General features: G+C 39.3%; 3 protein-coding genes across 4 annotated transcripts; 1 reads left to right on the top strand and 2 right to left on the bottom strand.

The window, feature by feature from the left end:
* Nucleotides 1–615: 615 nt before the first annotated feature.
* lap3 (leucine aminopeptidase 3) lies at nucleotides 616–6,471 on the bottom strand. Its single transcript, XM_055056649.1, has 13 exons — nucleotides 6,276–6,471; nucleotides 6,013–6,128; nucleotides 5,271–5,325; nucleotides 5,087–5,192; nucleotides 4,839–4,998; nucleotides 4,170–4,334; nucleotides 3,153–3,311; nucleotides 2,915–3,039; nucleotides 2,742–2,830; nucleotides 2,559–2,661; nucleotides 2,356–2,435; nucleotides 2,169–2,281; nucleotides 616–1,594 (listed from the first exon to the last, which is right to left on the bottom strand). Exons 1-13 carry the CDS (start codon nucleotides 6,366–6,368, stop codon nucleotides 1,408–1,410), a joined length of 1,551 nt encoding a protein of 516 aa, XP_054912624.1. The 5' UTR covers nucleotides 6,369–6,471; the 3' UTR covers nucleotides 616–1,407.
* A 1,169-nt stretch (nucleotides 6,472–7,640) lies between these two features.
* Nucleotides 7,641–9,765, bottom strand: clrn2 (clarin 2). The gene is made up of 3 exons (XM_055056656.1): nucleotides 9,513–9,765; nucleotides 8,712–8,891; nucleotides 7,641–8,138 (listed from the first exon to the last, which is right to left on the bottom strand). The coding sequence occupies exons 1-3, from the start codon at nucleotides 9,763–9,765 to the stop codon at nucleotides 7,870–7,872; spliced, it is 702 nt and encodes a 233-aa protein (XP_054912631.1). The 3' UTR covers nucleotides 7,641–7,869.
* Nucleotides 9,766–11,242: 1,477 nt separating this feature from the next.
* On the top strand, nucleotides 11,243–23,296 carry tapt1b (transmembrane anterior posterior transformation 1b). Of its 2 annotated transcripts, XR_008607847.1 has the most exons (15): nucleotides 11,243–11,435; nucleotides 12,626–12,756; nucleotides 12,850–12,968; nucleotides 14,178–14,340; nucleotides 14,428–14,563; nucleotides 15,217–15,314; nucleotides 15,394–15,463; nucleotides 15,631–15,711; nucleotides 15,866–15,975; nucleotides 16,926–16,985; nucleotides 18,069–18,137; nucleotides 18,235–18,311; nucleotides 18,396–18,568; nucleotides 19,531–20,410; nucleotides 22,800–23,296. XR_008607847.1 is itself a non-coding variant. In XM_055056571.1 (14 exons), the coding sequence occupies exons 1-14, from the start codon at nucleotides 11,258–11,260 to the stop codon at nucleotides 19,782–19,784; spliced, it is 1,719 nt and encodes a 572-aa protein (XP_054912546.1). In that variant the 5' UTR covers nucleotides 11,243–11,257; the 3' UTR covers nucleotides 19,785–23,296. The 2 variants fall into 2 exon arrangements, 1 of the variants encoding a protein (XP_054912546.1); XM_055056571.1 differs by having other exon boundaries at nucleotides 19,531–23,296.
* The last annotated feature ends 182 nt before the right edge of the window (nucleotides 23,297–23,478 follow it).

Here is a 23,478-nt window from a genome sequence, read left to right as displayed (position 1 = left end):
TGGACAACAAGCAATAATATACACTAAATAATAAGTGGAAGAAAAATAACAAGATCCAATCTCAAAATAGAAATAATCTACATTGATTAATAATTTCTCTACAATTGTTTAGATTCAACAATCTGACTAAAACCGAAGACTGAAGAGAAGATTACAATGTGATATCCGACTAGGAGCAAATAGAAACTATGGAGGAATTTGTAACTTCTGAACAATAGATAATGTCTGGCATTTTAACGCGGTGGTTTTGACATGAAGGACACAGTGCTGGCGAAACTATTGACACCTCTGAAAAAATTAGGAAAAACTGTAAATGTTTCTATAAATGTAGGAACATTTATATTTCAGTGCCAAAGAAAAAAGATAAAGAAATGGCCGACTGGGTCTCAAACTGATACCCCACAGATAAAAAAAACAAAAGAAAAAGTAATGGAGAAATAATTTCAACTCCACAGATACCAATTTGATCAACACAAAAAAACAGCATACAAGATCTTTTAGTGAAATCAATTATTTTGTAATAAATATATATAATTTTATTTTGTTTTCACTGAATAAATATTCTCAATTTAATTATTGGATTTAGTTTTTAAATAAGTGGTAGATAAGGCAATATTTAACAGTATTAAGCGTTTAATTTTCACATTCTTTCAGCCTGTGTGGAACACTCTGTTTTTACAGTGTCATCATAAGCAAATAATAATTGCTTATTATGATTTTAATAAGCAATTACAGCTCATTTTAAAAACATGTCAATTGCAAAAATGTGGTGGAAACAATGATTGCTGTAACAAAATATGTTTTTTTTTTGTTTTTTTTACAATGCTGTGAAACTGATCTGTCCCTCACAGATTTCTTCTTGATTTGCATTTTTTTAACCCTCATTTCAGATCAAAGTAATGTTAATTTGAAAAACATAATCCCACAAATCAACATAGAAAAAAAATGCAATTTTTGAATTTAGACGAAGAAAAGCTTCCCAAACCAACCCGGCCCTATGTTGATAGGCATTTGCCCTCTACTTGAGGTTAATCACACTCTATTTGAGCAGCGGTTGATTGACAGCACTATGACACGTCTCCTGGCTCTGATTGGTCATTTCTAGTTAGCACTGGGAGAAGGCAGAGGAGATGGATTTTTCTGATAATCCATCTCATAAGACATAGTGACAGTTTCAACAAATATGTAATAAGCATTTTAACCGCAATGGTGTGAGAAAATAAAAACAGGAGAAATCTGAAAGAGGGCAAATATCCTTTCACAGCACAGTGTAATACTAATACATAATGTAAATCTGTATTAGCTCATCTGTGTTACCTATGTAACATCTGTTATATCTATGTTGTTAGTTGTTTGATCTCTGACTCAGGAGAGTCCCACTCTTCGTCAGATCTGATCCTGATCCTCTCAGCCGCTGTGGGCCACCCCGGCAGCAAACTCCACCAGCGTGCGGGTCGGCCTCCCGGACATGCCCTTCCTGAGGTAGGGAACTTCGTCTTTGTTGCTCATCACTCCAGCGATGTCCAGGTGAGCCCAGTGAGGAACTGTGACAAACTCCCTGAGGAAAGCAGCTGCTGTGCACGCGCCGCCAGAACTGCACAGAATAAACAGAGAGCTGGGTCAGGAGGCGGGCAGGCCACTTTCACCCATATGTCTGTTAATTACTTTGTTTTTATTAGCCAGTTAATAAAATTACTTTGTTTTTCTGAAATAAATTGTTCATAGAATTTTCTTGCACTTTATCAATCAAAAAATAGAAACCGTCAAACTTTCCTTCATAGTTACCATGCTCAAATGTCAGGCTGATCCAGAATTAAATCCACAGGCTTTTCTCAACTGTTTTATAAACACCATACCAATTATAAAGTGGACGAAAAATGTGAGGGAGGGAAGAGGGAAAAGAGGACGAAGAATAGACAAAAGGAAGGGAGTAAGGAAAGAAGGAAAGACAAAAAGAAAGAAAGAACAGAATGAACAAGTAAAGCAGTAAGAGGAGACAAAGACAATCTTCAAGCAAAAAGAAATCACAAAAGAAAAGTAAGAAGAATGAGTGAGAAGGAGTAAAAAAAAAAGAGTCAAGCAACAAAGTAAGAAATGAAGAGAAGGGATTCAATGTAAAGTCAGTTGAGTAAAACTGGATCTGAGTGTAGCAGCGATCTGCAACGTACCGGCTGTATTTGCCGATGTTGTTGAGGTCGGCTAGCTGGCTATCAGTGACCTGCTTGGTGTAATGTTGGAACAGAGGCATCCTCCAAACTCTGTCACCTGTCACAACACTTGCCTACACACACACACAGAGCATAAGCCAACAGAGAAGCTGGTACAGTAGTGAGTGTTGCTGTACTTCCTGTCTACCTGCTGCAGCTGCTCCCACAGCCAGTCTGAGTTGGTAAACACTCCTGTTGCCGCCGAGCCCAGAGCTACATCCATGGCGCCTGCAACAAGAGGGCCGACACTGTCTACCATCATTTCTCTACAAACCTTACATTTAGTTAATAACATAATAACACATTTAACATTAACAGAGCAGCAGCGGTGAATCCTGCTACCGATCTCACCTGTTAGCGTAGCAACGTTAACAATAGCTCTGGGGTTAAAGTTGTGTCCATAACAGAGAGCATCAGCCAGGATCAGTCTGCCCTCTGCATCTGTGTTATCCACCTTTAAGAAACAATAAACCTCATTAGTAAACACACACACAGTCAAGGGGCTGTTTGGACCAATCACACGTCTTCATTTACCTGGATTGTCTTCCCGTTCTTGGCCGTGACAACATCGCCTGGTTTGGTGGCCTTCCCGCTGGGCATGTTCTCACACAGCGGCGCCAGACCTGCTCCGAGCACAAACATGGAGGATGTTGGTCTGGGCACAATAAAATGGAGGCATTGGCAGAAAGGAAGAAGAAGAAGCCCACCAACGATGTTCACCGGGAGCTTCAGAGCCGCTGCAGCAACGATGGAGGCGCAAACCGTGGCAGCTCCACCCATGTCGGCTCGCATTGCATCCATGGATTGAGATGGCTTTAGAGAAATGCCACCGCTGAACACACACACACACAGGGATCAGAGAAGGGCAAAGCTCACACACAGTCTACTAATAATGAGACGACATGATCATAATCAATATGAATCGTGACTGTGTTTCTGATGAACCTGTCGAACGTGATGCCTTTCCCCACCAGCAGCAGCGGCGGCTGCTGGCTGTCTGCTGAGCCGCTGTAGTGCAGCTCCAGGAAGACAGGGGGCTCCTCTGAGCCCCGCGCCACGCTGAGAAACGCTCCCATCTGCTGCTCCTCCATCCAGGCCTTTGATCTGCAGGTAAAATACATTAACATAAGTAAGTCATAATAATAAGTCTGGTTATGTGCTAAGTAAGAACTCGGCTTCTCTCTGCAATCGTCAATAATCATAATCTCACGAGAGACACTGGAAATATTTAACCACTAGCATCAGCATATTCTTAGTGACAGCAGCAAACAGTTGGTAACAAATAAACACAATAAATATAAAGTTACAAAGTAAAAAAAAGATTCATAAATAAATAAAGTAACTAAGTCAACACCTATAAGCAAATCATATTAATATCTCAATCATTAAAGTTAAGATAGTTGAGTAAATAACTAACTTAAAATGCAGATATATAAGCAAGGAAAGAAAAAACAGTTTGACAAATCTAAGTTATAAGTGGAAGAAGAAGTAATTTCATAAATAAGAGAATAAATGAAGAATTAGGGTATTTAATGAGTAAGCAAGAAAATATAGTACATAGAAAAGCAAATGTGCAAATAGGTAAAAGGTAAATTAGGATGCAAGTATAAAAACAAGCTAATAGGCATATACACACACACACACACACACATATATATATAAACTCTATTTTCTTCAATATTATATCATTATCAATATATGAATTGAAAATGGTCTCAAAAAACAATACTATCATCCATCACAATAATTTCTGGGACAATTTATTGTCCAGCAAAATTTGTTACAGTGACAAGCTTTTAGAAAACAACAAACTTAACTCATAGTCACCTGGGTTACAGAACCTTAGTAAATAAAACCACAAGTCAGAAATCTACTAAAAACAGACACAAAGTTTATTGTCCTTTTTGGTTTGATACATCCAAAAGGACAGCTTACAGGAAGTGAAGAAGATCAGAAACAAACCGTTTTTTGATGGTGACTCGTTCAGCGTACGGAGCCAGTTTCTCTTCGATGGTGCTGGCGAAGGCAGTCGGAGTGATCCGATTGGCCGGAGCTTCCATGAGAAAACGCGCCAAGTTTTGACCTTCTGCATAAATGACACCTTTCTTCCAGCCGTCCACGTCAGTGCTGGTGGAACACAGAGAGGGACTGTCAGTGACGCCAGAAAACCTGCAGACTGAGAAATACTCAAAATACAGAAGAGTAAAAAACTAAAATGTTCGGATGAATGTAAAAAAACTGAAAAAGAAAATAATGAAATAAAGAATCTGTACAAAGATTTTTTTCTTTTTAAAAAAAGGACAAAGAAAAAGATAGCTTGTGGAAGTGAAGTTGTAATAATGGGTGGTTAAAAAAAGATAAAAAGTGTTTTTTGTTGTTTTTTAGCTTTATGGAACCAAAATGTACAAGACAAACAGGTACTGCGTTAATAAACAGCACATTAAAAGTAATATGTAAAGAGTTCACTATGAAACAAACAGGACAAATTTAAGCAAGATAAATAGATACATGTTTTAAGGAAAGAAAAATACAATAAAAAATAGATTAATCAAGGAAAAAAGAAAAGATGAAAATCCATTTAAAAAAATTACTTATTTTTAGTAACAAACTTATTTTAAAAGTTCAGGTTACCTTCCATGTAGCTGTGAGGTCACTCTGGTCTTCTTCTTAGACTTCAGTTCATCATAGGAAAACAATCCCAGAACGGCGCCTTCTGCTGCCGACTTGGCGTCACCGCAGTCGTCCACCTCAACGTGACCCACCTCCAGTTCCTGGAGAGTCCGACAGCCAGCTGAACAAAAAGAATATGTACATATGCAAACATCAGTAAAACTATTTCTGAAACTGTATGTGAGATCAGACACCGGAGCGAATCGTACCAGACACGGCCTGTCTGATGTTCTCCTTCCTGCTGTCCCACTTCTCAGCCCCACACACTCCTTCACTGTCTTTGCCCAACCCGACTACTGCGACACAGGGGAAGTCCTGATGGAGATCAGAGCACGTTTTACTCTGTCGCCATCAGAAGACGGGGAGTGAAGTGTTAAAGCAGTGTTTTGTTACCTGGTGAATCCCATAGAACAGTCTACTTTTACCTTTCTTGAGGCCAGGTCCGGCACTGGGGGCAAAAGCAAAACATTTAAGGAAGACAATTTTGCTATGAGTCTTCATACTTTATTTTTATTTGTTGTTTTCTATATTTGGATGTTTCAAATGTCTTCCAGTTCCAGTGTTAAATTACCAATAGAATTTAAAGTTTATTGATCTTTGAGAATGTGTTCTTTCATCATTATTCTATAACAATTCTGCTACTTAAATAGCAACAATATTATTGATTATCGCAGTAACTTTAGGGACAATTTATCATCCAGCAAAAGTTGTTATGGGGACCCAATCCACCAGCATCACTGGAAAGTCAAAAACTGGCAATAACTCCAAAGAAAAATGTGACCATAAACTTTCTGGTTTGTTTAGTTGTTGCAGTAAAAGATGAGCTAGTTACTAGTTTTCTCCACTGCTATTCAGCTGGCTGAAAGATGTTCAACACACGTTCTCCAATGATCATGAGAAAGACACATTTGACTGTCTGAAGACAGCAGTCTTCCCCAGGACGTGCAAATCAACACAAGCTCATAATTAAACGCAAAAGCTCTAGAAATATCCCACTGTGCTTTTAATAAATCCAGACACCATTTTTACTTTTTAAAAATGAATCACCAGTTAACTTTTAATGGAACTCTATTTTACTGGGATGCCCAGGTAAACTGCTGATCACATCAGCTGACAGACAGAAGAACCAACTCACATTTTCAGCAGCTCTGAGAGCTTCCCAGACAGAGACTGGTCAAACTTGGCCGCTGCCTCCGTCAGGTGAACACCTTCTTCCTCTCCATCCTTCTCAAAGACTCCCAGGACCAGACCCTGCGCGCACGCACACACACACACACGCACGCGCGCGCACACACACACACACACACACACACACACACACACACACACATACACACTCACAGGTCCACACTGTGCTGCTGAGACTCTGAACCACTGAACACCTGGTAAACTACTCACCTTTCTCTCCTGCAGGTGTGTGTGTGAGGCAGAGAACGGCCTGCAGAGATGTTTCCTCGCGGCCGCCTGCGCTGCTTTCCTCACAACAAGCATTGTCACCTCCTCAACATGTAATTATCTGAGTTAATATCCTAGTTTTCCCTCACGGGAAGGTCAGGCGCTTCTCATGCGGGAAAGGAAGGCAGACGACCCCGTCAGAGTCGCGTTAAAGTGACGTCAACGACGAGATAGGACGACGGGGATTTTGTCGCCCCCTAGCGGCAAAAATGTCACTGTCTGTCCTGTGGAGTAAAAAGTGGATTTAAATGCAACGCTGATCGTTCTAGTTACACGTTAATTGCTACTCAGTGTAAGTTATTATGTAAATTTACAATAAAATGCATAAAAGTTTAATTTGACCAAATATGGAAAATGTTATAGGCCTGTCTGTCACGATACCAAATTCTGATGAAAAACTGCCCCAGTAATTATTGCAATAAACAATATATTGTTGTTTTAAGATCATTTTCAAGAAATATGTTAATAATAGCAAAATAATGCAGTTTGCCCTGTGAACTTGGGCCTGACACTGGAACTGAAAAATATGTTAAATATTCTAAACAAAACACAATGAAAGACAAATGAAACAGAAATATAAGATACACACACAACTGAAACCAAAATTGAAATGGATCCATAAATAATTTTTTCTTTAAAAAATTGTTAATCGTCACAGTTGAAGTTACTGAAGTCATTTTAATTTATCATACAACAGGCTTATTTATCTATGGATACTGTAACATGGGCCTAAGTGAATCATATCTGTAATTACATGCAATCTTACATTAAAAAAAATTTTTTTTTGGTTAATTGTTTCAAGTTTATTATTTGCATTGGGTGACTTCCTAAACAAAAAGAAAACTTCCTGCACAAACTTAGGTCACCTTAAACAGTTTCAGAAATGTCAGACTTTACTATAAAATTATCAAAGTTCTTGACTTGCATAAAGATTCATAAATATCTACTGCTTAGAAACCAAAAATATTTTTTTCCCATTAATGCTTCTTGAACAAATGCAAAATTAATTCAATGGCTCCAACAGGCAGTCATACAGAGTAACATAAAGCCTTAAAAGAGGCTTTGAATAAGAACCAAACACACAAAAAGGATCAGATAACTATGGATGATATTTTAAAAATCTGTAATTTACATTCTGTATGTACAATGAAAAAAATTAATCGCATATTTACAGACATTTATTTACTACATGAACTGAATTTACAGTAGGTACTGAACGTAAAATGTTCAGAGAGATTCTGTTGGACCACTGTTCATCGTCCACCAAACTAAACCCAACAATAAATCCCTCTGTCAGAACTGGACAATTTGGCTTTTTCATCAATTATCTATTTAGAACCAATGAGAACAAATAAACATTAAGGTCCTTTAAAATCTGTTTTCAGTGAAGATGAGTGTGAAATAAGTCCAGCTTGTATAAAACAGCGTCATCACAAATGTCAGCAAGTGTTTTTTTTTCTTTTACACGCTAAAAGCAGAAGACACAACCAATAACTCTTTTTCTGTGGGTGTGTGTGTGTGTGCGTGTGTGTGTTCTTTAGTAGAGCAGGTCCAGGGCAGAGATTGTGGGCTCCTCCGGCTTCTTGATCTCCGGTTTGGGCAACTTGATGCGACTCATAGCGACCACGCCACAAACGACAAAGTGAGTCCCAACGCTGCCAACTCCCAGCCAGAAGGACCAGTCCAGGCTATCATCCAGAACCTCCAGGACAAAGAGCTTCTCTCCATGGTTTGCCACCCGCTCAGACAAACGATGGTGCTTCAGGGCTGCCAGGAAACAAAGAACCCCCAGAGCGCCAAAAAGAGCTGCAAACAGAGGAAAGTACTTAATTTTTCTTCAATTTAAATATATATATTTATCATATGGCTTTTTTTATGTTTCATTTAGGTGAATGGCTTCTTCCTCACTGAGTGTCCTTTAGGCCTGTGTCAGTACAGGACATGTTTCACTGTGGATAATCACGCTGTGATACCAGCTTCAGCTAAATGAGCTAAAGATCAGGAAGATGGCAACGTGGCCTTCATCAATCATCATATATCAGTGAAACATGCAGAAAGCTAGTCAGCAACACTAAGAAGCGTTTGATTATTGTAATGATATTAAAATTTGTTTTCATGAATTATTAATTAGTAATATTCTTTTTAATGAATACGCTCTTTACATCACTTTGGATTGATGATCACCTTATTTTATATTAGACACAAACCACTTGATTGAATCATTTTAAACCTAAATATTCAAGGGATGAAAAAACGTTTGGGCTTAATTGTTAGAAATTTAGTTAAGAAAAATTGTAAAGATAAATAAATAAATAGCACAAAAAAGCCTAAGAAAGGCAAAACATGTTGAAGCAAAGCTGAAAAATGCAGTGTTTTTACCAGCAATGAAGTTCCATAGGTAAAGTCCTTTGTGCCCTTTGATGCTCTGGTAGGGGACCTTGCGAGCGTTGTAAATGCAGAAGGACAAGCTGACCAGGGCGAAGCCAACCGCCACCAGCAGGAAGAGAATCACCATCATGTGAAGACCCCCATTCAGTGTCTGCACCAGCTTTGGAAAAACTGCAGAGGCGCACAGAGCAGAGGGATAAACTTAGGGAAGAAAACCTCAGAGCCTTTCTTTATTTTACTTGGGTATTTATTTTCTGTCCGGAAGCATTTGACAGCATATTCTTAATTGATAATCACTTAACTTTAATCTGTGAGGCATTTATGTGAAAAAACCTTTTTCTCATTTTCTACATGTTCAATCAGAGATGAATAGTGAAAAAAGTACTATTCATCTACTTAAGTAAGAGTATCATTATTTTGACATATTTCTATTTGAGTAAAATTACAAAAAACAGTTTACTCAGCTTTATTAAAGTTTTGTTTTACATTAAAATACTTTTTTTTATCTGATTTTACTATTTTGTAATTCTGTTATTTACATGAATTATTCCCATTTTGGTCCTTAAAATACCAACATGTCGATTTCACTTAACATTTTGATGATGTCATTTTTAAATAGCTATTAAATGATGATTTGATCAGTTATGGCCTTTTTACCAAACTCTTGAGGAATTTCTTGGGTGGCTACTTTTTATTTTAACTTGAGTAAAGCTGAAGTTGTGCTCCTCTACTTGAATGTGTATATTACTGGTTCTCTTCAGGTCTCTCAGTCACAGTCACTTTGTCTCTTACTGTATATTTTGGAGCGCCTGTTCCCCAGTCCGCACCTCTTGGTCTTTCCTCCCTGGAACAAACCGTAGTAAATGTCCCCGATAAACTGGTCCATCTCCGGACTGGACGCGTTCACTATGTCCACCCCGGTTTTACACAGGATCCGCCCGATAACCCAGCGCTCTGTGGCCAGGGCCACCACCAGGAGGGCCACCGAGCCGACACACAGCGCCGAGGCCACCGAGAATGTTACTCGTTTCCACAGAGAAGGCATCTTACGAGCCCATGGTGCCCCGGGGAAGGTAAGAGGTCGCCGGGCAGCGGCCGCGGGGCGCGCTCGGTGATCACCATGGGTTTACGCAGCGGTTCATCGTCTCCTCTCGGCTCGGGAAGAGAGAAGCTATGGAGCGCGGGGCCCGGCGTGATGTTGCATGTATTCATGTGTAAGTCACACGGGAGGAGAAATTGAATCTATGGGCGTCAGGGAGATCTCTTACCGGGAGAAACTCTATCCGCAAACCAGTTTCTGCGCGCGCATGCACGAACACGCGCGCGCGCGAGCACGCACACATTTATGCACGGGAGAAATTAACCTTTTCCAACTCCAGCTTTGAATCAATCATTTCTTATGGCTTATAGTCTGAGCTGCTCAGCCAGCTGTAAAATTAATAAACGCATTCCTAAAACCAAATGACAGATGTGGTTGATACAGCAACGACCCTAAAGGTCAACAACGCTTCAACTCAACATGTTGGCCTGAATAATGAATAATCACTAAATACTTTCTATCATCAGTCAGCACAATATTTTAGATGCAAGATTTTGAGGTTTCTGAAAAGACCTGATTTTCCCACTTCTATGGACCTTTGTGTTATTGTTTCCTACTTAAAAATGGGAACTTCTCATTCTTTCTCCTATAAAACTGTACTGTTGTTTTAAAATGTCAATCAGCTTGGCAGTATTTTAAAATTTAAGAATACTGAATTAATTGACAGCTTCTGCATCAAGCCAGCATTAGGAATTTGTATTACAAAGAAAAGTATGTTCTCTTATATAAATGTAAAACCTAATATTGTCTATTAAGAATAATAAAAAAATAAAGCTTTGAATTTTTAAAGTATGTGTTCATAATACAATATTTTTGGAAGGATATGAACTACATCCCCATGTTTACCTGTGTGCAATATGACTTAAAATTATATCAATTAATTTATTGATATAGTTAAATTTCATACCATTAGTAAATTATTTCTTTCTCACCAATATTTCTCTTTTACATAAAGAGAAATATTATGATTTTTGTTCCTTTTTGTTAAAGAAAATATATTGAGAGGTAAACAATAAACTACACATTCTAATGGTCATCGTCATGGGGAAAGAAACACTTTTCTTTTCTGTCTATATTTATTAGGACAAAGACCCAAGAAGATGTAAGACCAAAATTGAGCAAAATAAAAGCAAAATTTCCACTGAACACTCTAAAACAGCTAAACCACTTCTTGGTCACTGATCATTGGTCAATTGTAAACACTGACTGTTTTCATTTGAGGAGCTAGAAAGTCCTATATGGGCAGAAAAATCCGCCCAAATTAGGGTGTATTTTGGTCAAACGAACTGTGAGCTGTCATCGGGTTTTGATGATGCAAATAGAAGCCAACAAATTCTTTGGCGACACCTTCTGGTGAAATGGTGAAGGTACGGTGCGTGGTGACGTCACGGCGCGTTGCGCAGTCTCCCTGGCAGCAGCTGAGGCCGTTTTGTCGAAGATGGCGGATTCGCTGTCGACAGGTCTGGTAGAGGAGAAAGAAAAAGAGAAGGAGGACAGCGGGAGAACCACCAAGGCCGCTAACGCGGACCAGAATAAAAAGAAAGACGGAGTTACTGACACGCCGGGGTTTCATGATAAAAATGGTGGCGCTAGAGGCCAAAAAGGCAACCTGTCAGGTGAGAGTCAGCCTGGCTTCTACAATTTTACTAAACAAACAGACTGCTGGAGCTGTTGTTTCTATTTGTTAACAAGCATTTACACGCATATTTGCTCCTTTCATTATAGCAAAGACCTTTAGCTCGCAGTTTAAATGAATTTCAGTGACGTGGAGCTGTGCAGCAGTGTCTAGTCAGATGCAGCAGTTGTGTTTACAACACAGATTGACCAAAACAATACGAAGACATATCCGGTGGCGATGCACCTGAGTGTTATGTAATTTATCACAGCGGTTATTGGTGACAAATTGATGTAAACGTGCAGGACAGTCTGCTTGCTTCTTCGTTTAGCTGGACGTAGATACATTGCGCAGGCGCATTAGCAAGCTTTTGCACAGCGTGTTTATGTGCAGTGTTAGTTTTTATTAATTGCAGAAAATAGTATGAATCAACGAGTGGTTATCAGTGTTCTTGTCTATGAATTTCGTCTGTCCAAAATCGGAGTGAAATTGCTGCTTTCCTTCCATTACACCTTGTAATTCTGTGACAGGCGTTGCTTTGTCTGTGTGGTTTTTTTCCTCAGGTTTCTTTACAAGGTCCAAAAACTACAGCGTGCATTGTCTACAAAATTGAGTTCGTGAATGCACACAATGTATTGAAATATCATTTATGTATATATATTCATATATATATATAAGTATATGTATGTATGTGATTCAGAAACCAATCTTTCTATTCAAATGGTCTAGAGATTATGACATTGTGTTTAAGTTATGTGACTAAAAATGGGAAAAGTCGGTGTAAACAAATCTAACATTAATTTGAAACAATGCTGTAAGGTTCTGCTCTGTATCAAATTCCATCAGTTTATATTTAAACAAAAATAGGTTGGGAGAAAAAATTCTGTAACGAAAATGAGCAGTATTTAGGTTAGTTTGCCTGCTTGGCTTTTCTGAAGTAAATATAAAACAAGAATTATTCAAAATATAGTGTTTTACTTAAAAATCTAATGTTTTACTGAAAACTAAGAAGGCTAAAATCAATCTTTGAGCATTTTGAAATGTTTCTGAATTCCTAGGCCTATGAATTGCAATTTTTATAATCAATTTATTTTGTTTCTGCACCTCCACTCCAAATCTAGTAAAATTTATTTAATTTCTAATGTCCATTTTTCTTCCTTTAATTATTTATATGTTTGTGATTACTTCCAGATCTGTCTCTGGTCAGATTCATAACCACTGAGCTAACCAGAGGCTACTTTCTGGAACACAATGAGGCCAAATACACAGAGCGCAGAGAGAGGGTCTACACCTGCCTCCGCATCCCCAAGGAGCTGGAGAAGGTAAACACACAAGTTCCAGAGAAATCCATCATTGATCACTCCCACCAGAGTTAGACATACACATTTACATGTCTGTCGGCTCTCTCCTTGCAGCTGATGACTTTCGGCTTCTTCCTCTGTCTGGATACATTTCTGTACGTGTTCACCTTGCTGCCGCTCCGAGTGATTCTGGCCCTTTTACGACTCCTCACTGTGCCATGCTGCGGCCTCGGGTAATCTGCACTAATAGCTGTGGGGAGTGAGACAGGTTGAAGCCAAACTCAATGGGTAACTAAGAAGATACTAAAGTGAAAACAGATATAGATGTTTAAAGAGGCCGTCTTATGTTAAATCACATTTTTCTTTTGCTTGTTCTAATGTTATCTCCTGAAGTGTTGCCTTGATTCTTTCATGCTTGTTTGAGAAATCCTTTAATCTCCATGGCTACCATTCAGCTGTGCAATGGGGGGACTGAGCTCCGCCTTCAAGAACCCAGTTGCAGGAAGCTTCCAAGCCTTTGCCTGATAGAGCAGCTCAGCTCCTATAGACTAGCACATAGCAATTAGCAAACACCTGATGGAACTGCGCATCTGCTGAGCTCATACAAACTACGTGTTTGTGAAATGCTGGTAAAAATGTTGTTAAAGGGTTAATAGAGGAGCCATGTTGTGATGACTTCCTGGATGCAGAGTTTCAGAAAGAGCAGGAGTCTTTAAAGATACAGAGGGCCAATTTTAAGGCATTAAATTACAAAGTCAAATTTCTTTTAAGTCATATTTAATATATATTTAGCATCTTTATGAAATGGCAGTATGTGCCTACAAAACACATAATACTGCCCCTTTAATAAAAAAAAATAGAACAGAAGATTAAGTGATGCTGTAGGTTTGAAATGTTATTATACATCTGCAGTTATATAATTTGCAGATGATTTTAAATACAAATTTATTGAAAATTTGCCACATATTGTCTTGTCACAACTCAATGATTGGACCTCAACATTCCTGGTCTAGCACATAAAATGCTATTCAGATACGTTTAAGTTGGCAGGGATAACATGAGCACGTGTGGAAAAACTCTAGCACTCCAGGTACTTTTGCAAGGCAGAATCATTTATAGTTATGAAGGGGATTCCTTTACATTATAAGAATTTAGGAAAGTATTTCATTGTCAGGTCTATATTTTATTTGTTTGATTAAATCTAGTATCTATATGACTTGTATTATTTAATAGTTGTAAGTAAAAACCCATTGAAATTTTGGGAATGTTTTCCTGTGGCGATGATGGTTTTAACCACCAGAGGGCAGCAGATTTCTACACGACTCATTCAGTTTGATTGGATAATAGTAAACAGCATTTTGTGGATCTCGTGTTTTGGATTTTAGTCTGGATGTTCCCCATTATGTAATATTCTGTTTCCTGTAATGTTTTCTTGGCTCCAGCGGCTCCCGTTTGCTGCAGCCTGCCCAGGTGTGCGACGTCCTGAAGGGCTTCATCATGGTGTTGTGCTACTCCATGATGAGCTACGTGGATTACTCCATGATGTACCATCTGATCCGGGGACAGTCCGTCATCAAACTTTACATCATCTATAACATGTTGGAGGTAGAGTCATATGGTTGTCTCTGGGTTCTGGCTTTGTCAGCTGATTTCACATCCACCCACTGTTTTGCCGTCTGTGCTTTCCGACAGGTTGCCGATCGTCTCTTCTCGTCGTTTGGCCAAGACATCCTCGATGCTCTGTACTGGACCGCCACCGAGCCCAAGGAGAAGAAGAGAGCACACATAGGAGTGATTCCTCACTTCCTCATGGCTGTGCTCTACGTCTGTATCCTCACTGGGACCGACCTATGAGAGTGCAAAACACCGAGATGAAAACAGAATGAATGACAGTGATATTTGCCAGACTGAACTCCATCTGGATTACTAAAAATAACAATCTTTATGTTTTTGTTAGTGGACTAGTTGTCCAAAGGACAGTTTGAGTGCAACAGTTTAGAATCACACACCAACCTTTCATTACTGAATGCAGTGGAACATAGCTGGAGGTTTTCAGTTTGTATTATTGAAGCCAAATGATCATGTTCTCATTCTTTATTCTACATATTGGGTTGTCACAATGGAGCATGTTCATCTGTTTTACACCATTTAAGGGTTCAAAAGTCTGGAAAACCAGAACACTATATGTCAGAGTTACATCTGAGTATGATTGGAAAAGGATAACAAATATGGAAACATTTATTTCCCATATTCATTCATTCCTTCCTTTGTTCCTTCATTCCTTCCTTACTTCTCTCATTTTTTCATTTGTTCTTTCTTTATTTTCTACTCTTTCCTTCCTTCTTTCTTTTCTTCCTTATTTCCGTCTGTCCGTCCATCCATCTATTCATAGTAAACTTTTGTATTTAGAATAAGTGTTACTGATAGGACTCATCTTGTATTTGACCTCAAACCTGTTTTCCTCAGCTGTTATTGATCTAGTCCTTCATGCCATTCTCATCATGGTTCAGGCTACTACACTGAATGTAGCCTTCAATTCCCATAACAAGTCTCTGCTCACCATAATGATGTCAAACAATGTGAGTGTAATTGTTTTCAATATTTACTCTTAAAACTGGCTGCAGCGGAACCACTGAAGCGCTGATCTTGTTTCCCCAGTTTGTGGAAATCAAAGGAAGCGTGTTTAAAAAGTTTGAGAAGAACAACCTGTTTCAGATGTCCAACAGCGGTAAGTCGGAAGCCATCGGAGCCTCTGCACTAAAATCACACTTTTGGGATATTTTTATCCTCCCCTCTTTAACCTGATTTAATCCAAGGTAAATTTCTGGGATCGCGCTGAGCGGCAATGGGCAGAAAGTAGGTTAATCCAGGCTTGATTTGTTTTGTTTCCCACAGACATAAAGGAGAGGTTCACCAACTACATCCTCCTGCTCATTGTCTGTCTGAGAAACATGGAGCAGTTTTCATGGAATCCCGGTAACTAATACCAGCTGAGAATGTATGCTGCATGACACGGCTCCCAGCGCAGATTGGTTTTCCTTCTGCTTTAGCCCATAACACAAATTTCCTTTCTCTTCAGCCTACATATCTGAATAATTATACTGATTTCAGCTTCCTGTGTTTGTTTTAGACCACTTTTGGGTCCTGTTCCCAGACGTAGTCATGGTGATCACATCAGAGGTGGCAGTGGACGTTGTCAAGCACGCCTTCATCACCAAATTCAATGACATCAGTGCTGACGTGAGTCTCCTAATGTCTCTTTCACAAGTTATTTACACTCACTGATAAAAACAGTTAAATCATATTTAAATCATTGGAAAATGATTTGATTCTCAGGGATCTGGTATGTGTAGAAATGGCACCAGATGGTGGCGTGATAGCGTTAAAGGCACTTTCTGGAGCGTCTGTCATTTGTCATATAAATGTGCAATTTGACCTGACAATTTTGTGTTTGGCCAAAACACTCAGCTTCTCACCAATGCCTTCCGTTTTTTGTTTCTGATAACATAAAAAATAAAATGGGATATCCAAAATCAGGGATGTCTTGATAGGGCTTTTTTTTTTGCCACAAGAGTCCTTTGATTTAGTGTAAGGGTGGTTTTGTCCATAGCAACCCAAGCAAAGCTCCAGCACGTTTGGTCAGCTGTATGCGCTGTACAATGGCTGCTCGAAAACAAAAGTGTTTTGTTGTTGATTTACCATCCAGAAACCAGTTGCTGCATTCTTGTTACTGGTTGTCAAAATGTAATGAGGTGTATTTTATCACTCAGGCGTTTCTTTATCCCAAACCCCAAAAGCTCAACCCGACCTGGATCATTTTTGTCTTTGTATTTCTTCTCCTCTTCCACCTTCCGCAAATGTTCTGTTTCCTCTCTCTCACTCATGCATATTTGAGTCTGAAACAGAATCTGCCTGCAGCTGAGCCTCCTTCTTTCCGTTCATTTCAACGTTAGTGGTTAACACCTCCTTCCTTCCTCAGCCTGGTTTCTGTTAAAGCAGGAATTTACTAGATTATTTCACACTTATGACTCAAACCACGTTTTTTCTTTTTTTGCTGTTGTCGCAAGAAACTTCTCTCTGCGATCACTTTTTGGACACACATACCTTCTGTCGGCTCCTTTAATGGAGAATTTGGTTATTTATGGGTTTGTTGACTGAGAACTATCAATTCTCTCTGCTTGGGTTCCCAGGTTTACGGAGAATACAGAGCCAGCCTCGCCTTCGACCTCGTCAGTAGCCGACAGAAAAATGTGAGTTGAATTAGACTTGAATTAAACAACTTGAATTAGACTGACATTCAAATGTTTCTCTTATCGTAGGGATCATTTTGGATCATACTGTATTTGTGGAGAGGTGGCATAATAACGGACCTCTCAGTATTAGTTGAGGAGCAAAATGTGAATTGGGGGCAGTGAAAACATTCTTGCATTTCTGTGGAGTTTAGATATTTCACAGCCAGTTATATTGATGGTATGATTCCCCTATATCAGTTTTTGCAATTATTTTTATTGCCACTAATGGACTCTAAATACATGCAGAAAATGTGTACTTTTAGGTGGTAAGAGTTATTGAAGTTATTGAATTGATCAAGTTTAGATAAATTCCAGTCAGAGGTCTCGCTAGGCTTTTTCACTTTCTGTCATTTTGACCAACAAAATCCCCTCATTTTCTGTATTTGCCTGCCAGTTTTTAAAATGATGGTAATGACATATTAAAATGCATAAAGTTTTATTTGGATTAATTAATATTCATCAGCCTCGAAAAGGGATGATTCGCTAAATGTGCACAGCCTATGTATACGCAGCAAAAAATGGACAGATGGTTTTTCTTTCTACTTTTATAAACCACCAGAAATACCAACACGGGTAAAATGATGTTTTATTGCAAAACACTTACAGCTGAAACTGCTTAGGACGTTTATTCTACAAAGTACCGTCTGAGGCAGGAGACTGAATACGAACACAACACACCTTTCAAATGTTTACTGGTGAAAACGTAGAAAGATATTTATTAATTTCTTTCTCTTTCATAATGAAGCACTGCATGGTTTTGGTTCATCATATAATTTCCCATAAAATGCACAGATATTTGTGGTTATAATTTAACAAATGAGGGCAAAACTTGTACTATAAAACTATTGCAATCCTGTTAGGAACAACTTTAAAAAGCTGCATTAATGTTTTAACCTGTATTTGATTGATATTAAATACAGTTGCATGTTTCAGATTGAATTTTTATCTTTTTTCTCACGTTTCTGTCCAGCAGAACAGAGTTAGATTTGTCTTTGGAGTCAGAAGTTAAAGGAGACTTTTTTGTTCTGAAAATGTTTGCAGGCTTACACCGACTACAGCGACTCCGTATCCAGAAGAATGGGCTTTATTCCACTTCCTTTAGCTCTGCTGGTCCGTCATTTGATACTTACACGTAAACATAGAGCATCATATTACATTGCTAAGGTGTTGCATGGTTCCAGCTGTTTTTTACTGTTTCTTTTTTCAGCTGATCAGAGTGGTGACGAGCTCAGTGAAGATCCAGGGTTCGCTCTCCTTCATGTGTGTGCTGCTGTTTTACTTGGGGTAAATATGACACGTGACGTTGTTGCTTGTTACGCTTTCGCACGTTTGCGTTGTACTCTCATATTTTTTTGTCACTGCGAGCAGGATGATCACGCTGAAGGTGCTCAACAGCATCGTTCTCCTTGGAACATCCTGCATGTTTGTCAAAGAGGCCAAGATGGAGGAAAAGCTGTTTGACCCGCCTCCATCTGTCGCCTCCAGCCGTGCTAACTCCAGAGCCAACCGTAGCAGAAACACTCACACCTCGCCGCTGCAAGGTTAGACAGCTGCTCTCTGGGTTATACAGCAGTGCATGCAATTAAAAGGGCAATCTTCCTCCTCTGGGATTCCGTCACTCAGCTCCTTCCGACTGTCCATCCATTCATTTTCTTACACCCTTGTCCCTTGTGGGGTCAGGAGGAGTGCCTCCAGTGAGACATTCCTGGCAAGACAGGTTGCTAGTCCACAGAGACAGACAGGACAAACACACTTAAGGAGAATTTAGAAAGACCAATTAAATCGGGCAGTCATGTTGGAGAACGACCCCGGGCCGGGAATTGAACCCAGGACCTTCTTGCTGCCAGGCAACAGTGCTACCAACTGCACCACTCTGCAGCCCATTCCTTCAGACTAGCCAGCAGCAATTAGCAAACACCTGGTGAAACTGCACATCTGTTGAGCTCTTCACAGGAGCTACTTCTAAGTGAAACCCTGGTAAAAGGATTGTTAAAAGCTTAATAGAGGAGCCATGTTGTGTTGATTTTCTGGAAAGAGCAGGACTTTCTTAAAAAGACAGAAGCCCAATTTCAAGGTGTTAAATTACGAACTGAAGTTTTGTTTAAGACATATTTGACATGCATCTATATATAATTGATATCAAAAGTCGATATATATAATACTGCGCCTTTAAAATTTCTGATTATTTTTACTAACTTGAAAAAGTAGAGTGTCAATAAGAAAATGATTCATTATAATTTGTTTTGATGGACCTGTTAGACTCATCAGTATTTGTACCAAAAGCTGTTAATTTTCTTACTTTCTCCACTTAGATGTACTCATATTGAAGAGGTTTTGTGTCGTGCGAGAGAACGCTACTGCTACAAAACCTGAATTCTATCAAGTTTCTTTTTTACATGTCTTTGTTTACGTTAAGATATTTGATAACCTACAGCTACCAAAGGAATTTCACATTGTGAGAATTTCTCTGCCATTAAATTCTTAAACACTTTCTCATCAACAGAGCCGACGTCAGACAGAGCAGGAGTACCACTGACACCGGGCGTTTCTCCACCCACAGAGAAACCAGAGGGCACCTCCTCTGCCATCCCAAAGAGCGACTCGGACACATTCCTGACGACGCCGGACGAGGACGACGAGGACAAAATTCTAAACAATGACATGGGACTGGAAGGAGACGGACTCAAACACAGAACGCCCAAGAAAGACTTGCTGGAGATAGACCGATTCACCATCTGTGGGAACCGAATAGACTGACCATCGAAGGGAACCCCAGCCCGTGTCCAGGGATCTGACGAGGGTCACGGAGTTCGCTCAGGCCCGACTCGCACTTATGCACCTGACTCTCTGAGTATTTATTTATTTATTACTGGCAAAAACCAGCCAAGGCATCAAGCTGTTACATCAGACGTTTCCAGATGGGTGCTGCAGGAACACCAGGAAACAACCAAACAGAGAATAAAACCACTGAAAGGAAATCCAGTCTGGATTGTTGGAGCATTGCAACTGGACTGTGAGGTTGTGTGTGTTTCAGAAGCACAATTATTCCCAGGACAAAGAGTTTTTTTTTTTTTAAATAGAACAAAAGTTGTCAGATGTCGACTTTTTATTTAAAAAAAAATCTGACAAGTTTAACTCTTTAAAGTATGTTTTTTTTATTTGAAAAATGTTGGATGTTTTTTCTGGATTTGAAACCTTCAGCTACCACATAAAGGCATTCTGCAGACACTGGCGCCAACACGTTCATAAGGAGTGACGCAAACAAGCATCAGCGCTCATCGGCTTCATTTTTCTGGGGCATGTTAGTGTGAAATCGTCTGTGTGGGTCTTCTCTTTCTTTTAATATCATTGGGAGGACTGTGTGAAGGCGTGTGAAGATGCAGGTGATTTTTTAAAATTTTATTTTAAGGGGCGATTTCGTTTTCCAAAGTCGTGTAACTATGGCACTAACATCGTCGTTGAGTATGTTGGAAACGTTGATTTACCCTTAAATTTGTGACTTGAATTCCTGCTAAAAGAAATGAATAACTTTGGTTTGGGAGCATTTCATTTGTTCAAATGAAATGCAGACATGAACTCCATTCATGTCTGCCGTGGCTCACCGGCTCTGATTTGTGAAGAGAGGTGTCCTGTTAATCAGCTGTTTGTGAACCAGTTGACCCAAATTGCTGCGAAATTTGCTGTTAATCAGTTGATTACGTGAAGCCGCCACAGGCGTTTCTGTTTCCTCTCATTTACCACCATCAGTTCCTGCGTTCAGCAAACCGATGAACACGCGGCTGAAATCTGACCATTTTAATACCAGTGACATAAAAACAGGTCTAAACTATGTATAACCTTTAACTTTTTTACTTTTATCATGTCACACTTGGATTTTCGGGGGGCAGTAGACAAACATAATTGTGAATTAACAGGGGAAAAGTTAAAGTTTTTAAAGGGACAATTTTTTGTAAAATGAAACTTTTTAAGCTTAATAGAGGATCCATATTGTGATGCCTTCCTGAAGGCGGAGTTTCAGACAGAGCAGGCGTTTCTTAAAGAGACAGACGCCAAATTTCAAAGTATCAAATTGCGAAGTCAAATTTATTTTAAGTCATATTTGAATATGACTTAAAACAGATCTTTTCTAACAACTGAAGGTAACCGAGTTACTCAGTTGTGCCACTTTTTGCCTGGAAAATACATAATACTGTCCCTTCAACATTTTTTGCTCTAAACAAAATAGAAAAGTGTGACTTGCGTTTGTCTTCAGCCCCACAGAGTTAAAACTTTTAACTCTGTGCCCCACAGAGTTAAAATATTTGCAGATCAGTTTAAATTTATTCATGGATGGAGAAACTCTAAACAATCCATTTTGTAGTCCTGCCACAGATTCACAATTGACATAGTGGTTTCTGGAACATATTTTTATCCTTACCTCACTGTGATGCTGCCTTCAAACTTCAAAAATACATATAAATTCTGCAGTAACTTAAAAATTAGTTGCTCTTTTCGCTTTACAATCATGCTGTTGGTCTGATACATGGAATCCCGAATTAAACACACGTAAGTACGTGGCTGCAGTGTGACTAAAGGTAGTTTTGAAGTATTAGTTATTTTTGGATGGCTGTGCATTTATATATTTCAAATAAATATTTTTTCTAACAGCAGAACATTACTAACTGAGAATTGAGTTTGAGAGGTAGAAATAATCTGAGTTAATCCAAGTCAACACAGACCATCTGAAACTTCCCAAAAATGTAAACAAGTGTGAGAGGTCATCTCTGATTAGTGGACAACAGGGTGAAAGACAAGTGATCAATTTCAATGGATTATACATCTGATAGGATATTCAATTTGTTTTTTGCCATGATCTATTTCTGTTGTCTAAAACAATTTTTTTTCCAGGAAGATAATGATCTAGAATATTCACTGAACTCTGATCCAGAACCACACAGCATCCTGGGAGATGTAGGGAGAGGAAAAGCTTTAGCTGCTCAAGCTGTCACAGTGAGCTAAGCAAGGCTGGTGGGCTCAACTAACTCACTCGCTCTTTGGTTACCTAGCAACAACCTGCGGATTAACTTGCACAGCAGCACTTTCAAATTTCTCCGTCGTACTTAAAAATAAAAAACAACAGTGTCCAACATTCCAACTAGATAAATCAGGAAAGGTCACACCAGCAGCTTGGCAGTTTCTCAGACATATTAAACAAAAAAAATGTCTGTCAATAATGATCGATATTGACGATTGTTGATATTGGCTGATATAAAACATGTATGTTGTGAAAGGGTTTTTAGGCATGTTGTGCAGCCCTCACTTACAGGCCTCCGTGTGTAAATCTGACATTTTGAGGTTTAAGTCTTTTATGATGGAAGGAGAATAAACTGAGTTTGTTTTGCAGCCGTTTCTGGTGTGATGTGAGTGAAAGCAAGGGAGGACTCAGTGCAGTGAAAGGACTCAGTGCAGTGAAAGGACTCAGTGCAGTGAAAGGACTCAGTGCAGTGAAAGGACTCAGTGCAGTGAAAGGACTCAGTGCAGTGAAAGGACTCAATGCAGTGAAAGGACTCAATGCAGTGAAAGGACTCAGTGCAGTGAAAGGACTCAATGCAGTGAAAGGACTCAGTGCAGTGAAAGGACTCAGTGCAGTGAAAGGACTCACTGCGCTCTCTGTTAACAGTGGAAACACAGCGGCCCACTGTCTGCCTGCACAGACTCTGAAGGCTCTCTGTCATCACATACTTACATTCACATTGGCATTTTCTTTTCTTCCCTTCTTCTCCTTCTTTCCAGTTTCATGAGACATCAAAAACTTGGATCGTCATTAGCGAGTTGACCGTCATATTTCACAGTGACATCCAACCGGTGAAACGACAGGTCCAGCTTTTTTGTGGGAAGAAATAAGCGTCAAGTTTCCCCCAGAACTATCAGTCTGTAAGTCAGCCCAGACCGGTAAAATGTCTGGGTTTCCCCTTGCTGTTTCTCACAAGCTTGTGTTTCTTACGCAGACAAAAGCTCTGTAAGAAAAAGGAAAAGTTCTGGTTGCAGTACTTTTTCTTTTTTAATCAAAGTTATCCAAACCCTGCTTTGCAGAGACGTGGTGGTCCAGATACATGTGTCATATTGTGCAGATGTTTTGAGCCTCCCCTGGTTTTTATATTTGGCCTCAAGCAGGCTAACTGTTTTTTGTAACAATCTGCTCTGATGGTGAAGAGTTTTTGCACAAAACTGTGAGTGCCCTGCCATACTTAATAAAAAAGAATTTGTGCAAGTCTTTACTTGACCTCAGATTGCTCTGAATTTGTGGTGGTGTTTTATTTGTGCATGTATTGACACTGCATGGTAGACTTGATCTAATGGATTGCAAACATGACCCATCGCTACAGCCTCCGTGCACTGAGATTTTTCTGAATATTTCCATGTTTCTTCATGTACAACAGTTTGGTGACAAAATCCTTTCCTGCTTGCAGAC

The sequence above is a fragment of the Poeciliopsis prolifica genome, unplaced genomic scaffold (genome assembly GCF_027474105.1).
Source record: "Poeciliopsis prolifica strain line A6 unplaced genomic scaffold, Auburn_PproV2 SCAFFOLD045, whole genome shotgun sequence".
Taxonomy (NCBI): domain Eukaryota; kingdom Metazoa; phylum Chordata; class Actinopteri; order Cyprinodontiformes; family Poeciliidae; genus Poeciliopsis; species Poeciliopsis prolifica.
Note: the sequence above shows the minus strand (reverse complement) of the source record. Positions and strands in the feature narration are given on the sequence as shown.

Coding starts and splice junctions, on each gene's coding strand:
- lap3 (XM_055056649.1), bottom strand. CDS start 6,368: ATGCTTGTTGTGAGGAAAGCAGCGCAGGCGGCCGCGAGGAAACATCTC. Junction 2,831..2,914: donor GCTCCCGGTGAACATCGTTG/GTGGGCTTCTTC, acceptor TGCTCGGAGCAG/GTCTGGCGCCGCTGTGTGAG. Junction 2,436..2,558: donor TAACGTTGCTACGCTAACAG/GTGAGATCGGTA, acceptor CTCTTGTTGCAG/GCGCCATGGATGTAGCTCTG.
- clrn2 (XM_055056656.1), bottom strand. CDS start 9,765: ATGCCTTCTCTGTGGAAACGAGTAACATTCTCGGTGGCCTCGGCGCTG. Junction 8,892..9,512: donor CAGGCGCTCCAAAATATACA/GTAAGAGACAAA, acceptor GCGCCTCTGCAG/TTTTTCCAAAGCTGGTGCAG. Junction 8,139..8,711: donor CCTATGGAACTTCATTGCTG/GTAAAAACACTG, acceptor CTCTGTTTGCAG/CTCTTTTTGGCGCTCTGGGG.
- tapt1b (XM_055056571.1), top strand. CDS start 11,258: ATGGCGGATTCGCTGTCGACAGGTCTGGTAGAGGAGAAAGAAAAAGAG. Junction 12,757..12,849: donor TCCCCAAGGAGCTGGAGAAG/GTAAACACACAA, acceptor CTCTCCTTGCAG/CTGATGACTTTCGGCTTCTT. Junction 14,564..15,216: donor CATGGCTGTGCTCTACGTCT/GTATCCTCACTG, acceptor TTATTGATCTAG/TCCTTCATGCCATTCTCATC.